This window comes from Pelobates fuscus, chromosome 5 (genome assembly GCF_036172605.1).
Source record: "Pelobates fuscus isolate aPelFus1 chromosome 5, aPelFus1.pri, whole genome shotgun sequence".
In the NCBI taxonomy this organism is placed as follows: domain Eukaryota; kingdom Metazoa; phylum Chordata; class Amphibia; order Anura; family Pelobatidae; genus Pelobates; species Pelobates fuscus.
Window position 1 is genome coordinate 252,234,710 of NC_086321.1, and position 17,053 is coordinate 252,251,762.

At 40.7% G+C, this 17,053-nt stretch overlaps 1 protein-coding gene across 1 annotated transcript in view; it reads right to left on the reverse strand.

The window, feature by feature from the left end:
- Positions 1-17,053, reverse strand: part of SLC44A1 (solute carrier family 44 member 1) — a 206,450-nt gene that overhangs the window by 146,318 nt on the left and 43,079 nt on the right. Inside the window, exon 2 of the mRNA XM_063455212.1 lies at positions 3,442-3,531. Coding sequence (XP_063311282.1) covers positions 3,442-3,531 — 90 coding nt within the window. The remainder of the gene's footprint in view (positions 1-3,441; positions 3,532-17,053) is intronic.

Sequence of the window (17,053 nt, forward strand, 5' to 3'; positions counted from 1 at the left end):
TCACAAAGGCCCCAATTGCGACCAGGCCCTGGGTCTCTGCCCTGGGTTCTGCCTTGCAGTGAGTACAGAGTTGTTATTTAATAGATTACTAGAGCACCATTCTGAAAATACATTAAATAACTTTTTAAGCTCACAATGAAGCCCTGGCAAATAGAGAACGAGTCAGTGCAATGAGCTGGCTTACCATGGCAACTCTGACTCAATCAGTGAACACTAGACAAGCAGCACATTTGACCACACTCCCTGCCCCAAATACAGCCAGCAGCACCCAAGGACCACAAGGGATTATACTCTCTTCTGTGCAGAAAGATAAGCAGAATAGGAGGTTAAACACTTTCCTTTGAATATTACCCATACACAATAACACTCAGTACTCCCATACACAATCACATTCAGCCATATGCCACTTATGTGTTTTGGCTTTGGGGTAATGAGGAGGGACGACGAAGAAGCAATTCTGTGGTTCTTGGCCCTGAGGTCCAGTGATCCATTTCTGCTAAAGACTATACACTACAAATACAATGTTCAAGAAATATCCAGCAATACGAAGCATGCAAGGGAAATACGTTAACTGAAACATTTGAGCTACAGTGGGAATATTGGGTACCAATACATCTCTAATTTCATAAGAAATTAGATAACAAATTTGTTTATGTTTGCGGTCTCCTGATAGACCTAATTAAAAGATACTGGAAATTGCCATGTCTAAGATGTATCACTCAAGGGAAATCAGAGGGGTTGGATGTTTCCCAGAAAGAGACGGATATCCGTGGCACAATCACAAGTATACCGTCACAGAGTCCTTATTGGTTGCAGGGTAACAGAGGGCCTAACCCTAAATATAAAACAGAATAATTAGATGAGATCGGATAGGTAATGTTGGTAATGTTGTTGGTATCTGGGCCACTTAGTGAGATCCGATCCAATCTAATTATTGGATATTTCCCTTCAAGAAAAATGTGTGTTAATGGAAATAAAGTCACGCCCTGGTAAATTATGCAAGAAACGTTCTCTGTATCTTGCACTTGGTAATTTAGCACTTCTATTTATAAAGAGAATTATCACTTTTCTGTCAATTTCTGTCAATTTCACCAATGCATTTGGTGAAATCACAAATACCTTTTAATGTCATTCTTTTTTTTTTTTTTTAAAGGAATTGTCTAGGTCAAAACTGACCGAAGGCAGATCCTTCTTATACCAGGATCTCTGGTCAGTAGTGACTGACTTTAACAAAAACAAAGAATATGAGAACTCTGAGAAAAACAAAAAGTTTAGAGAAACTTAGTAGCTTGCCCTTCGTTAAATTCCTGCTCAGGCATCACAATACTTTTTGCTCCCTTGTGCCATTATAGAGAGAACATATACCGAAGCATATCAGACATATCCCACCTGTTAAGGTAATACAGCAACCACAGATGATCATTTCAGCCTTTTTTGGGCCTTGTCAGTGAGTTGTAGCTGATGCCCCTAGGCACAGGATCCGCCCCGGGTGCCAAATGCTCTACGCCCCTGCATACGCCTTGAAACAGTGCCCATTGCATGATCTACCCTTGATGTAGAATTATTAAAAATCTTTATTGAACTTGTACTGAATTATTGTACTAACTCCATTTTAACCTCACACTGTGACAAACCCTCCATTTTGTCCTCATTACCTGACAGATTCTCCATCTTAAACTACATTACATGACAGAATTTCCCAGTACATTTAATACAATGAACAGAGACTGTATTTTCTATAAAGACATAGCTGACTCCGGAATTATTGAATCTCCTGTAACATGCAACAAAGTATAACCAAGGCCAGAGCCAAGGCCATGAGAACACTGTACTAATGAAATGTTCTATTCATAAAAGAACCTTGCACCTGATCATGAGACTGACATCACTGACTGTGTAAAATGACGCTCAAGCCCCCCTTTCCACCGAGTAAACCTCATGCTGGGAAAGATGGCGCCTGAGCCTTCTGTCCACACCCTTGTCCAGAACAATACCACCTCCCGGTGGGAGGACACCTAGCTAGTCACTCAAACCCCTGAGCCAATTAATAATATTGATGGGTGGACACTGATATAATCACATAACATTTAATCCAATTAATGATGTTTATTTGTTATTATCTGATATTCAATGATGATGTCATTTTGCCTTTAAAACGGTCTGCATAACTGTTTTCCAACTAGATGCCATTAAATTTTCTGAAGTGCTTTTAACCTGAACTCCATGTGTCAGTGTGAACTTACTTCTGCGTATACGCAATTTAATCATCTCAGATTTGGACAGGAACAGATAGACATTTAAACATATTTGTTTATTTCTAAATTAATCTACATCACCCTCAGTAAGCTTGCTTGGATTATTGACATGTTATTCTGTGAGATTACTGCATTCCTCTTAACATGTATGTTTAAAACTGCATTATAAACCTCTAGAAATCAGACAACAACCATTAATCCAGTTTATATGCAATCCGCTTCACCAGTTAGCCCAGAAATTGAGTAGGCTTAGGGTGCTTTAAGCACCATGCACTTGCAGTAATATAAAGCACTTATGGTGCTTAGATCGACCCTTTAAATGTAACATTTAGCAGTTAGTTAACAATCCAGTTCATACCTACTACGGCTAGGACACGTTGCTTTGGAGGAGGAGAAAACTACAACAAACAAAACAAACACAGCCTTCACATGCACACACACAAAGCCTGTACATCAACACCACAAAGAGCCGCACCACCACATTCCTTCCAACACGCAACGTTCAATATGCGCATATTGCAGCGCCCGACACACAACCAGACTAGTTGAAAGAGAGTGGAAAATGCTATTTAGACCGAAAAAGACAGATGAAGAGGGGAGATAGACTGATGTGGAAATTTCAGAAATTAGAAAAAGTTGAGACTGGGAGAAATACGTTTTTTTCCCCCATCCAAATATTTGTTCCTTCTTAACACCTTTTTTTATTATAAACAGTTTCTTATAGCTGATAAATGGAGCTTGGATCAAAACCTGAATCATAACATTGAAAATGAAGAAGTTTCACAAGGTGAGTTAAGCTGACTGACAGGCTTTAGACAGGATTTTCATAATATTAGGAGACAAATAATGCTTGAAAAGAAAGATAGTTACCAAAACAAGAGAACATCTTGGAGCAGTGATGATATTTTTTTTTTACTTTTTAGTATCTCTCTGACATCAACAGAACTTAACGGACAGTAGCCAGCCAGAACTAACAGTTGATCTTATTATCTTAACTGCAAAGTGTAAGTATTTTGTGAGATAAAAAAGTCATTTTGTGGTTTTAATTTTTAAATGATAGATTTTATATATGTGTATACACACACACACACACACACTTTTTTAAATTTACAAAACACTTTGAAATATAAAATCGGCCAAAGTAAAAGCAGTTTTGACAAAGCAAAAGTAGTACAGATTTACTCACCATCCCAACACAGAAAAGGACAAAAAGTAACAGCCATGGGATATCAGTACAGCTGTGCTCCTCCAGCGGCCTCCAGTCTCGCTTTGAGTTCTGAAAAATCAAACACATAATACTTAAATGTGTCACATTCAATATAAATCATTATGCTTAGCAGGTAAATTTGTAAATGTTTTTAACAGGTCACCTGCCCCTATGTTATCCAGTGTGCATCACTCAGTGCTGTCCTATGTTATCCAGTGTGCATCACTCAGTGCTGTCCTATGTTATCCAGTGTGCATCACTCAGTGCTTTCCTATGTTATCCAGTGTGCATCACTCAGTGCTTTCCTATGTTATCCAGTGTGCATCAGTCAGTGCTGTCCTATGTTATCCAGTGTGCATCAGTCAGTGCTGTCCTATGTTATCCAGTGTGCATCAGTCAGTGCTGTCCTATGTTATCCAGTGTGCATCAGTCAGTGCTGTCCTATGTTATACAGTGTGCATCACTCAGTGCTGTCCTATGTTATACCGTGTGCATCACTCAGTGCTGTCCTATGTTATACCGTGTGCATCACTCAGTGCTGTCCTATGCTATACAGTGTGCATCACTCAGTGCTGTCCTATGTTATACAGTGTGCATCACTCAGTGCTGTCCTATGTTATACAGTGTGCATCACTCAGTGCTGTCCTATGTTATACAGTGTGCATCACTCAGTGCTGGCCTATGTTATACAGTGTGCATCACTCAGTGCTGGCCTATGTTATACAGTGTGCATCACTCAGTGCTGTCCTATGTTATACAGTGTGCATCACTCAGTGCTGTCCTATGTTATACAGTGTGCATCACTCAGTGCTGTCCTATGTTATACAGTGTGCATCACTCAGTGCTGGCCTATGTTATACAGTGTGCATCACTCAGTGCTGGCCTATGTTATACAGTGTGCATCACTCAGTGCTGTCCTATGTTATACAATGTATATAAGAAAGAAGGTGCACACAATAGCAGCAAGGTGAAAACAAGCTCTTACACTTAATCCCTTAACCTTCACAACACAGAACATGCAAATAAAACAAAGGTATAAGTGGAGCTCTGGTTTACCTTTACAAACAGTAATATTGTATGAGTAGGCAAGATGCTATTACGATAATCTGCAAATAATATACAAGCAAATCTTGTGTGTATCAGTCAGTGCTGTCCAATGTTATACAGTGTGCATCACTCAGTGCTTTGCTGTGTTATACAGTGTGCATCACTCAGTGCTGTCCTATGTTATACAGTGTGTCCTATGTTATACAGTGTGCATCACTCAGTGCTGTCCTATGTTATACAGTGTGCATCACTCAGTGCTGTCCTATGTTATACAGTGTGCATCACTCAGTGCTGTCCTATGTTATACAGTGTGCATCACTCAGTGCTGGCCTATGTTATACAGTGTGCATCACTCAGTGCTGGCCTATGTTATACAGTGTGCATCACTCAGTGCTGTCCTATGTTATACAATGTATATAAGAAAGAAGGTGCACACAATAGCAGCAAGGTGAAAACAAGCTCTTACACTTAATCCCTTAACCTTCACAACACAGAACATGCAAATAAAACAAAGGTATAAGTGGAGCTCTGGTTTACCTTTACAAACAGTAATATTGTATGAGTAGGCAAGATGCTATTACGATAATCTGCAAATAATATACAAGCAAATCTTGTGTGTATCAGTCAGTGCTGTCCAATGTTATACAGTGTGCATCACTCAGTGCTTTGCTGTGTTATACAGTGTGCATCACTCAGTGCTTTGCTGTGTTATACAGTGTGCATCACTCAGTGCTGTCCTATGTTATACAGTGTGTCCTATGTTATACAGTGTGCATCACTCAGTGCTGTCCTATGTTATACAGTGTGCATCACTCAGTGCTGTCCTATGTTATACAGTGTGCATCACTCAGTGCTGTCCTATGTTATACAGTGTGCATCACTCAGTGCTTTGCTGTGTTATACAGTGTGCATCACTCAGTGCTGTCCTATGTTATACAGTGTGTCCTATGTTATACAGTGTGCATCACTCAGTGCTGTCCTATGTTATACAGTGTGCATCACTCAGTGCTGTCCTATGTTATACAGTGTGCATCACTCAGTGCTGTCCTATGTTATACAGTGTGCATCAGTCAGTGCTGTCCTATGTTATCCAGTGTGCATCAGTCAGTGCTGTCCTATGCTATACAGTGTGCATCAGTCAGTGCTGTCCTATGCTATACAGTGTGCATCAGTCAGTGCTGTCCTATGCTATACAGTGTGCATCACTCAGTGCTTTGCTGTGTTATACAGTGTGCATCACTCAGTGCTGTCCTATGTTATACAGTGTGCATCACTCAGTGCTGTCCTATGTTATACAGTGTGCATCAGTCAGTGCTGTCCTATGTTATCCAGTGTGCATCAGTCAGTGCTGTCCTATGCTATACAGTGTGCATCAGTCAGTGCTGTCCTATGCTATACAGTGTGCATCAGTCAGTGCTGTCCTATGCTATACAGTGTGCATCAGTCAGTGCTGTCCTATGCTATACAGTGTGCATCACTCAGTGCTTTGCTGTGTTATACAGTGTGCATCACTCAGTGCTTTGCTGTGTTATACAGTGTGCATCACTCAGTGCTTTGCTGTGTTATACAGTGTGCATCACTCAGTGCTTTCCTGAGTGATGCACACTGTATAACATAGGACAGCACTGAGTGATGCACACTGGATAACATAGGACAGCACTGAGTGATGCACACTGTATAACATAGGAAAGCATTGAGTGATGCACACTGTATAACATAGGACAGCACTGAGTGATGCACACTGTATAACATAGGACAGCACTGAGTGATGCACACTGTATAGCATAGGACAGCACTGAGTGATGCACACTGTATAACATAGGACAGCACTGAGTGATGCACACTGTATAACATAGGAAAGCATTGAGTGATGCACACTGTATAACATAGGACAGCACTGAGTGATGCACACTGTATAACATAGGACAGCACTGAGTGATGCACACTGTATAGCATAGGAATGCACTGAGAGATGCACACTGGATAACATAGGACAGCACTGAGTGATGCACACTGTATAACATAGGACAGCACTGAGTGATGCACACTGTATACCATAGGACAGCACTGGGTGATGCACACTGTATAACATAGGACAGCACTGAGTGATGCACACTGTATAGCATAGGAATGCACTGAGAGATGCACACTGGATAACATAGGACAGCACTGAGTGATGCACACTGTATAACATAGGACAGCACTGAGTGATGCACACTGTATAACATAGGACAGCACTGAGTGATGCACACTGTATAACATAGGACAGCACTGGGTGATGCACACTGTATAACATAGGACAGCACTGGGTGATGCACACTGTATAGCATAGGACAGACCTAATGCACACTGTGTAATAGACAGTAAAGCGGTGTTACCAATGATAAGAAGCTGACAGGACTACAGAAAACAGGAGGGTGAGTACTTTGCAAAAAAATACATAATATAAAGTAGATTATACTTTGTCTTATGTTAAACAGAAATAGATGAGAAATGAAGAAAAGAAGATCAGATTCTGGAAGAGGAAACAATTGGAGAAAGGCATGTCTGAAGTGACAGAGCCACTCTAAACCTAGGTTTAATACCCAATGTATCGTGACACTAAATCTTACCCAACTATTACTCTAAACGTAATAATCCTAAACACCCCATGTACCCAAATACTAAATTTTATCCCACAAGTGCATAAACTAACTACATATACAGATTCAATCACAGTATATTACAAGCAGAGATGCATAACTCTCAAGTGTCCATAATTAGTAGTGACCGTCCCTATTTTGGACCCAAATTCCTCTGTCCCTAATGTATGTTTTAATGTCCCTCTTTTCTCCATATTATTAGTTTGTCTAAGTGTATAACAGAGATACGCAGCAATAATACTTACTGTAATGTTTCTTTAGACTACAATAAATGTGTTTAGAAATCAGTCTGTGTAAATAACATTTTAGCAGCATAAATTGTTATTAGTAAATCACCTAAAAAAATTTTTTAAAGTGCCACACACCGGGGCGTGGCTGACTAAGCTGCAGGCAAGACATGCTTGAAAGGAGCTCTGCCAGAGAAACTATAAAAAAGCTGATTAATCACCCTTGAAATCGCTCCAAAAGCAAAGGAAAACGGAAACCCCCACCCAGTCGACACAATGGGGCGTAAAAATAAAAAAAACAAATGCAGGAGACCCGTAAAATGCCTGATATCAGGCTATCATTTGAAGGCCTACCCCGCGGGCCGCTCCTAAAATGGCGCTGGCAGAGCTGAGCGATAGCGAAGCCTCTGAGGAAACACAGGAGATGGAGCAACATACCGGGACTGGCCCTGCAAGCGGTAACAACAGTGAGTCCGGATCCGACGAGGACTCCTCACCGGCTACCTAAAGGGACATAAAGGACCTGTTGCTAGAAATGAGGCAAGTGTGGAAGGCAGATCTACGTGCAACACAAGCCAAGCTGGGAACCCTGCGCACACGGATTGCGGACCGGGAAGCCAGAGAAGGAGCCAGAGACCAAAAGCTACAAACAGCACAGGAAGAGATTCAGGAACTCACCCACCAGGTCCAGACACTTGCCAGAAGTGTGACGGTGATGGAGTCCAGACACAAAAGGAAGAACATACGCCTTCGAGGAGTGCCGGAAAGAATCCAGGGAGAAGACCTGCTGCCCTTCATACACCGCTTACTGCATCACATAAGGGCCACGAGGAGTGCTGGCATGGAAATAGAGACCGCAGCGTTTCGGATCCGAAAGGCGGCAGCTGCTCCAGAGGAAGCATCATGAGACATTATTGCAGTCACCAAAGACATCACAGCCAGGTCCACCATAATGTCCCATTCCAGAGAGATGAAAAATATCAGATTTGAGGGCTCAATAATAGCCATATATGGGGATCTCCCGTTTGCCGTATTAATGGCAAAGAGGCACCTCACACCAGTGGCAAAAAAATTGAGGAAGGCAGACATTAAATATAGATCGGGGGCTGAGGGATACTTAGTGGCCCAGAGGGAAGGGGAAACATATACGCTAAACCCCCAGGGAGACCAAGCGGCATTCCACAGAAGCCTGCAAGCAACTGGGAGAGACCCAGAGAGGGTACATAGAGCCAGATCTGGCGCACAACGTAGGTGTAGTATTGTAGGTCACGGGGAAACTGTTCAACGCACGACATTGCAAAGCTGGCCCAGACAGGGGAAATCACGATCTCTCTTCTGACCAGAAGACAAGCACATAACACACTCCCCTACGGCCAAAAAAAAACAGAGAATGCTCAGTGGTGAGGTAAATGGTTACAATAAAATTACTAAGTTACCACCGCTGCACAGGGGGGCAATAGCACCTAGTTAACCTATGACTGGAAGGGAGACCCCAAGCCCAGGGCAGCCCACATATATACTGGCCCACAAGAGGGTCCCCACATGAAGCATCCCCAAACGATGTACCATAAAGATGTAAGCCTACACAGACGGACTGGAATAAGAAATTGTTGACCATTGTCCTTAACATAATATTTCTACCATAAGTTGATATAGTGTGTTTTGTGTGAGAAACCTCAATAAAATAGAAATTGAAAAAAAAAAAAAAGTGCCACACCCCTAAAATAAAAGGAACACTATAGGGTAAGGAACACAAACATATTCTATTTCCATAGGAAAGCATTGGATTGGCTGAGATGACTAAGGAGGTGGAGCCAAATGCCATTTTGGCCAATCAGCATCTCCTCATAAAGATGTTGAATCAACAATACATCTCTATGAGGAAAGTTCAGTGGCTCCATGCAGAGTGTGGAGACATTAAATGTAAATGTTGCATACTGCAGCACTTCCCCAGGAAGCACCCCTAGTAGACAGCTGAGTAGTGGCCACTGGAGGTATACCTAGGCTGTAATGTAAATGCTGCCTTTTCTCTGAAAAGAATGTTTACTGCAAAAATCCTGCAGGGACTTACTATACTCATCAGAACAACTACATTGAGCTGTAGTTGTTCTGGTGACTATAGTGTCCCTTTAAAGTGTCTCTCCTTGTCCATTATAAATAGTGTATGGAAATATGCTCATACATGTATCCATATGCAGTTGCCAAATATGAATCTTTTTTTAGACATTTTCATACCTGCAATGTCCCATTAACAAATTGATTACACTCACTTTTTGTGTATCTGACATGTAAATTAGGATGTAACTTTGATGTCTTCGCCAAGACTATACTAACATTTATGTATACAGTAAAATCTATTGTGGGCGTGCCGCGTATTTATTTATTTTTTTCATTAAAAATAAAAGATACTTCTAAATTTCTCCAATTAGCATGATTTCCAAAGAACTGAAATGTTTCGCTATTCAAAATGTTAAATAGCTAAATATTTAAATATTCTCACACACATTTAAAAGAAAAAACAAAACACAGTATATATGCAAATAGAAAAAATCCCAGACACTCACTGTGATTGTTCTCCAGGCAGATTTATTGCAATAAATCTGCCTGGAGAACAATCACAGTGAGTGCCTGGGGTTTTTTCTATTTGCATATATTCCTTGGGGTTCTTTGCTGACCTATGCTCAGTAGCACCCTGTGTTTAATTGTTGTGACTGAGTGTGACCCTATACTTTTTTCTATAACAAAACACAGTATGTCCGACACCATGGACACATATATGCTAAATCCTCATAAATGGCGTGCTGTACTCCATTTCCACTGACTTAAAGAAAAGTTCTCCTGCAACTGATGGTTTCTTTTTTGCTTTCTACGGTCCGTTTCCTGTTGGAAATGGATTTTTAAAAACCAGAATGCTGATGCAGGTCTAGTTATCTGACACAAGAAGAAAGCAGAAGACTAGTTGAAAGGCTTTGTTGCCAAGAAGCATTGGAGGGGAGGGGAGGGGGGGGGGGAGAGAAGCATCTGTGTTTTTAGGCATTTAAAACCCCGGAGGAACTAACGAAATGACAGCTCAGCTGAACATTTAGAGTAATCAATTCCTCCTGTCTAGTTGGAACCTTTGAACAATCTAACATGGAATGCAGTTTTAGTATTCACGGACCTCTTCAATAAAAACGGACTATCAGATTGTAATTTAAAATAATTTACAAATAAATGGAGAAAGAGGACATAAATAGTGGTTTGTCTGTAGCATGCAGGCTGGTTTAGCTTAAATGCATTCTGTGACGTGATTCAAAATATGAAGTGTACTCATTTGTATGTATTAACGACCGCACAATGTGTTATGTTTGTACCAAACTCTTTGTGACTACTACATTGTAAATATTATTATTATTATTATTTTATTATTTATATAGCGCCAACAAATTCCGTAGCGCTGTACAATGGGTGGACTAACAGACACATAATTGAGATCAGACCACTGGACGTACAGGAACAGAGGGGGTTGAGGGCCCTGCTCAATGAGCTTACATGCTAGAGAAATATCTAATATATACTTGTGGATACCCCCCTCCCCCTTCTTCCTTTCTGTATCCCCTCACATGGTTGCTTTGAAAACTCAAAATAAAATACGAATTTGAAAAAAAAAAAATATGAAGTGTACTGGGGATGAAAGAACGCATGCCCTGTCTTCATCCAACAGACATTATTGACTCTTTTCTAAATGGTATTACAGACGCGTTAAGGCTCAATCTTTGTGCTACGGATTCCAAAGGTTCAAAATGAAAATAAAAATACATTTGTAAAATAAAACAATATAATGAATGAAGTAAATAAATAAATAGAACTTAAAACTCAATTTTAATTGAACACTATAGGCAACAAGACCACTTCATCTGACGTGATCGGATTGTCATGTCCTGTCTGCTTAACACTGCAACTGAAAACATTGCCATGTTAACATTCCACTAGTGTCTTTCTTCCTAATGTTTTGTATATTTTATATGATGTTTTTTGAAGAGTCCCTTTTTGCTGTAAGCGCTCCCCTAAGCAAGCATGTGGCAACTGTACACGATTCCTAACAATTGCAAAGTATCTCGAGAAACTTAGGCAAACATAGAGGAGTTGTGGAAAAACTCTGCTGTCTTGGTCCAAATGTTGCGACTTTTCAACAAACTGCTCAATAGAACTGAATAAAATATTATTTCTCAATAGATGCTACATTAAATGTTAGTATGTGGTAAGTAAAGTAAATAAAATGTTTTTACTTTTAGTATAAATGCATTTAAAAGGCTTGTAGCACAGCTTCTGCCTGCAAGCTCTGGGTACTATTTATTCAAAGCACTGCTCTTAGCTGTCAATGAATGGTAAATTGAATACTGGTTACAGTCAATATTGAGGCAGCTAATCTGCACGATGGGCCCAATTACGGTTTTTAAGCACAGCCTGCCAGTGAAAAAAGGTTGTTTGCTTTATTGGCCCTGACTATATTAACACTGTTGAGAAAGAGATTCAAGGCGGGCATTTTAACCTTCCAAGCAAGACGCACATGGGAATGATGAAGATGGATTTAAAAAGAGAACAAAAAAATAATGATTCACAATGCTTTGCTTAAGGGAAATTCAGAGTGGTATTTTAATTGTATTTGGAATGGTGTTCCAAAACGGTGTTAATCAGGATTTCCTAAATAATATACCGTATATGAAATACTGAGAAGTGGCAGATCCACTATAAGCATATTCAAGTGACAATTTTTAGGAGGTACAGTTCCCAAATCCCTCTGTCCCTCTTTTCAATCCAAATATATATCCCTCTTTTCTAGGAGCTCAATATTGTTGAGTGTATAACAGAGTTCCAAAGCAATAATGCTCACAGTAATGTATTTAACCCCTTAAGGGCACATGACATGTGTGACATGTCAGGATTCCCTTTTATTCCAGAAGTTTGGTCCTTAAGGGGTTAAGCTGCAACAAATGTGTTTAGAAATATAGGTCTGTGTAAATAAGATACAATGTTCTTGTTCTAAGTTCCATTTTAGTTGCATAAATTGTTATTATTAAGTCACCACAGTCACAGCCTAAGGCTCAGAACAGTCCCGACCCTGGATACATCCCACTCACACTCCTAAAATCATAGGAACGCTATAGGCACCAAGACCAATTCAGCTCATTGAAGTGTCTGGGTGCAGTATCCCTATTGCAGTTAGTGCTGCAATGTTAAACATTGTAGTTCCAGAGAAACTGCAATGTTTACATTGCAGCACTAAGTCTGCCTCCTTGAAGTTAACAGACTTTTGGTCCGGTAACGGACGCAGGAGATCCTCACTCTCTGCAGGAGGACATCCAGTGTCAGCTATTTCCCCATAGGAAAAGCATTGATTCAACATGTGACGGCGCTGGGGTCAGGTAAGTAAATAAAGGGGTCTTAATCCTTTATTTCCCATTAAAGTGTGCCTGTTTGTCCATTTGTAATGTTGGTAGGTATGAAAATATAGGCCTGCCTGCTGAAGCCTCCAGGAATACATTTGGATAGGATTCTACTGCTGGGAGTGCTCATAAGAAGAGTGTGCAGGTTTTTTTTTTTTAAACGAGTTCCTCTGCATTAGTTAAAGTAAGATTAGGCCGTATAACCGGGCTAGGTTTATCCCTGAAATGAAGAAACATGTGCTTCTAGTTGCCATGTATATATGGCATTTATATACATACACGCATACATATACACACACACAGTGTTATTCACTAAAGTCCACAGGCCCCATATTTAACAATGTCTGGATTTGGCCCAGATTTAAGCCGGACCGTACTACATTGGATCGCTAAAATCCGGTCTGAATGTTTCAAATCCAGGGCCTGAGGATATAAATCTGAACTATTTGCCCACTGGTAGTGCTAGCTGCCAGAGGGTAAATTGTTAAAGAACCTTTAGCAGCACAATCCGCCACATAGACAAATAGTTGAAAGTAAATAAAAATCCTATGAGAGTTTGATTACAATAAAGTAACACCTCTCTACGCCCCATCTGCAGCGTCTACCAGACAGCTAATAGAGGCACTCCCTGGCTTTTCACAGCCTTTACTGTGAAACGATGCTGGATAGCGGTTTCCAATAACACATAGAAAAGCGTCAACTCAATGCTTTTCTATGGGGAATGCGCTTGTCGCACATGCGCATTACGTTCCACCCATTGCCGACGTCGGATGAGGCGGAGACTAAGCTAGCATGAAGGGACCTTGGTGTTGGAAACTTGCAAGTGTCTAAAGGCGTATTCTTTTTATTTTTTTTAATAAACATTTTTAACATGGTGGGGGGGGGGGGGGAGAACAATTATGGCAGAGGGACACTCTTGCTTTAGGAACACAGTTTTGTATTAGGAACGGTATAGTGTTCCTTTAAACTTGCACATTGAAGGTTTATGGTTTTCAATAAAAACTGGGTACACTGAAGCCTACAGGCCTTTCAAAAACATACGCTTGTAACAAACTCTTATCACAACAAAGTAACAAGAAAAATCATTGTAATATTGTAGGAAAATCTACCTCAACCAAAAGGGTCATTAATAAACAAAATGTATACGCAGCCAGTACCCTAGGAAATAAAGCATTGCCACTTATCACCAGCTCCTGTATGAAATATTACATGGCACACACTGAATTTCAGAGCTTGCAATGGCCTGACCACCTTTCTCATAATGACTTTGTTGTGAGAGTGGTCATACATTCCCTTGTCTGACAGCCTATGCAGAGCCATAATTATACTGATCTCGCTCTGAAAAGCTGCGCAGATTTATGCATTGGGCTGCAAGCACATGGGAATTGTTTAGAAAGCACGGGCACTTTATTGCTTTGTTTTGAAGTAAAAACAGTGGTAGACATCAGCTATTGTCATATAAAAAAAATGTATAGTGATTGCTTTTCATAGATTCTACCAAATAAATGAAACCAAACATAACTGTGCAGAAGGAAATGGCATACATATTAATAAGACAAGGCTTCTTTTGTAATACCAAGTACCTTAGAGAAAAAGGAACAACGCTATTGTGTTCAGAATGAGAAAGAAAAAAAAAATTATGTGCACTGATGGAAAGATAAAAGCTGTTCTAAACAGGTTTAAAGGGACACTCAAAACACATACATCCAGTTGACAGGGCATCATGTAAAACCAGAATCTGCATTTTGTTTTGCAAAAAGGCCGAAGCACAGTACAATTCTCGTCCTACAACAGCACCATCCCCATGTATCTAAGAGAGCAACATGACCTATTAAGAACCATACAGCTGTATTTGTCCCTGAAACCCGTGAGCAGTCTTGCATTCCTGAGAATGAGAAATGCAGGAGGGCTTTTTGGTAAATTTACAGTACACATTGTGGCATAAAAACCTATTGAAGGAACAAAAATTGTAAACAATGTATAATTGATGTAGTTTATAGCAGATACCATTTGGTATTATTTTGTAACATTTTGTATATTTTTTCATAAACTAGCAACAAACTTGATAAATCTACTACATATCTCAATTGTTGGACTATATAGCATTAATGGAATAGATTTAACATTTACCTGTGGCAGTATACTAATAAACCTATAATTTAGAAAAGTTGTCTATTTGGCTTTCATTAAATGGGCGTGCCCACATTATGCTAATTGTTTTTTTTATTTTTAAGATTAAAGGGATTCTAGTGTTAGGAATACAAAGTTTTATTCCTAACTCTATAGTGTCCTCTGCTCGACTCCTCCTAAACGGGCCCTCTCCCCCAGGGCCGGACTGGGCATTAAAAGCAGCCCTGGAAAAAAATGTTTTACCAGCCCCATAATGCGTCGCGCCAGCATAGTGTGCAGATACAGAGTTGGAAAAGAGAACTTAAAATTAAAAATTATTACTCCAACGTAAAAAAAAAGCACTCATATGGTTCAAAATAAACAAAAGTGCTGATTTATTTTAAGCAGATGTGCCTTTGCATGTAATCAATGTTTCAGTCCATCTACCATGACATATTAAGGAAAGCTTGGTAATGGGACTGAAATGGTGAATGTATGTTGGGCACAACTGTAAAAAATTGACGTTATCTTGTTTACTTTGAAGTCCTTTGGGTGCGCTCTTCACTTTTAAATATGTTATTGTGCTGGAGTGTGCACCTACCTAGCAACAAGACTGGGCCAATATCTGCTCATTACATATGGTACATATTAATGACATTTCTCTGTGTATTATGCATATATAAATGTACATTAATATATGTGTAAATATAATAGACATAATTATCTATATATCTAATACACACATTAATATACATGTCATATACCAGTGGAGGATCCAGAGCCTGATCTCGGGAGGGGCACTTGTAGATTATTTAAAGAAAAAATCCATGCACAATAACCACTACTGCTCTGTGTAGTGGTTATGGTGCAAGGAGTGCCGGTGTTCTATCAGTCTGCTATACCTCGTCAGATTTCTATACCCTCGTCACTTCCGGGGAGGGGAAGCAGCTGGATCCTGTGCTGCACATGAGTGCTAGCACTCCTGCTACTCCTCCACAGCCAGGTCCTGGAAGGTAAGTAAAACTAGTGTTACACTTTCATTATAGTTAGTGCATTCACTAAGCTTAGGCACACGGGACATTTAGGGTTAAGTGAGGGTTCAAATTAGGGTTAGGTAAGTGCTTCTAACCTCTCTCACTCTCTATTCTTACCCTAACCCTTGGGGTAAGGGTTAAAATAGAGTGTGAGAAAACCCTATTTAGTGATATTCCCCTATTGTGAAATATCACTAAATGTGAACAAGTCCCTAATCCTAACTCTAATTTGAACCCTAACATTAACCCTAAATGTCCCATGTCCTAAGCTTAGTGAATGCACTAACTATAATGAAAGTGTAAAACTAGTTTTACTTACCTTCCAGGACCTGGCTGTGGAGGAGTAGCAGGAGTGCTAGCACGCATGTGCAGCACAGGATCCAGCTGCTTCCCCTCCCCGGAAGTGACGAGGGTATAGAAATCTGACAGGTATAGCAGAATGATAGAACACCGGGACCCCCTCACAGAGTAAGTAGTCAAACCGTTTAAGAACAGTTCGACAACTTACCTGGGTTTTGCTGTAGTAGGGTATAGGAGCAGTGGTACAATGTGTGAGGGGTGCAGTGTGTGTGAAAGGTTCAGTGTATGTGTGTGAATGCGTAGCGTGTGTGGGGAAATGTGTGTATGGAGGCACTGTGTGTGTGTATGAGGCAATGTGTGAATGTGTATGGTGTGTGTGTGGGGGCAGTGTGTGTATGGGGGGCAGTGTGTGAATGTGTATGGTGTGTGTGTGTGTGTGTGTGTGTGGGGGCAGTGTGTATATGGGGGGCAGTGTGTGAATGTGTATGGTGTGTGTGTGGGGGCAGTGTGTCTATGGGGCTAGAGTTCACTCTCAACACTGCGACCACCAGGAACTCGTGGTGAGAGTGAACTCTAGCCCATAGCTCCATAGCTCGTGAGAGCCGGAGCAGTGCCGTGGTAACCGCGGCAACGCTTTGTGCTCGTGCGAGGACGCAGAGGAGCTGCAGGCTGACCTCTCGGGTCCTTTCTCCCTCCCCTGCCGGCTCCACCCTTTCCCTTTGTCTCTCTCTCCCCCACATCTCTCTTCCTCTCTGTCTCTCTCTCCCCCTGTCTCTTTTTCCTCCCTCCACCATCTCTCTATCCCC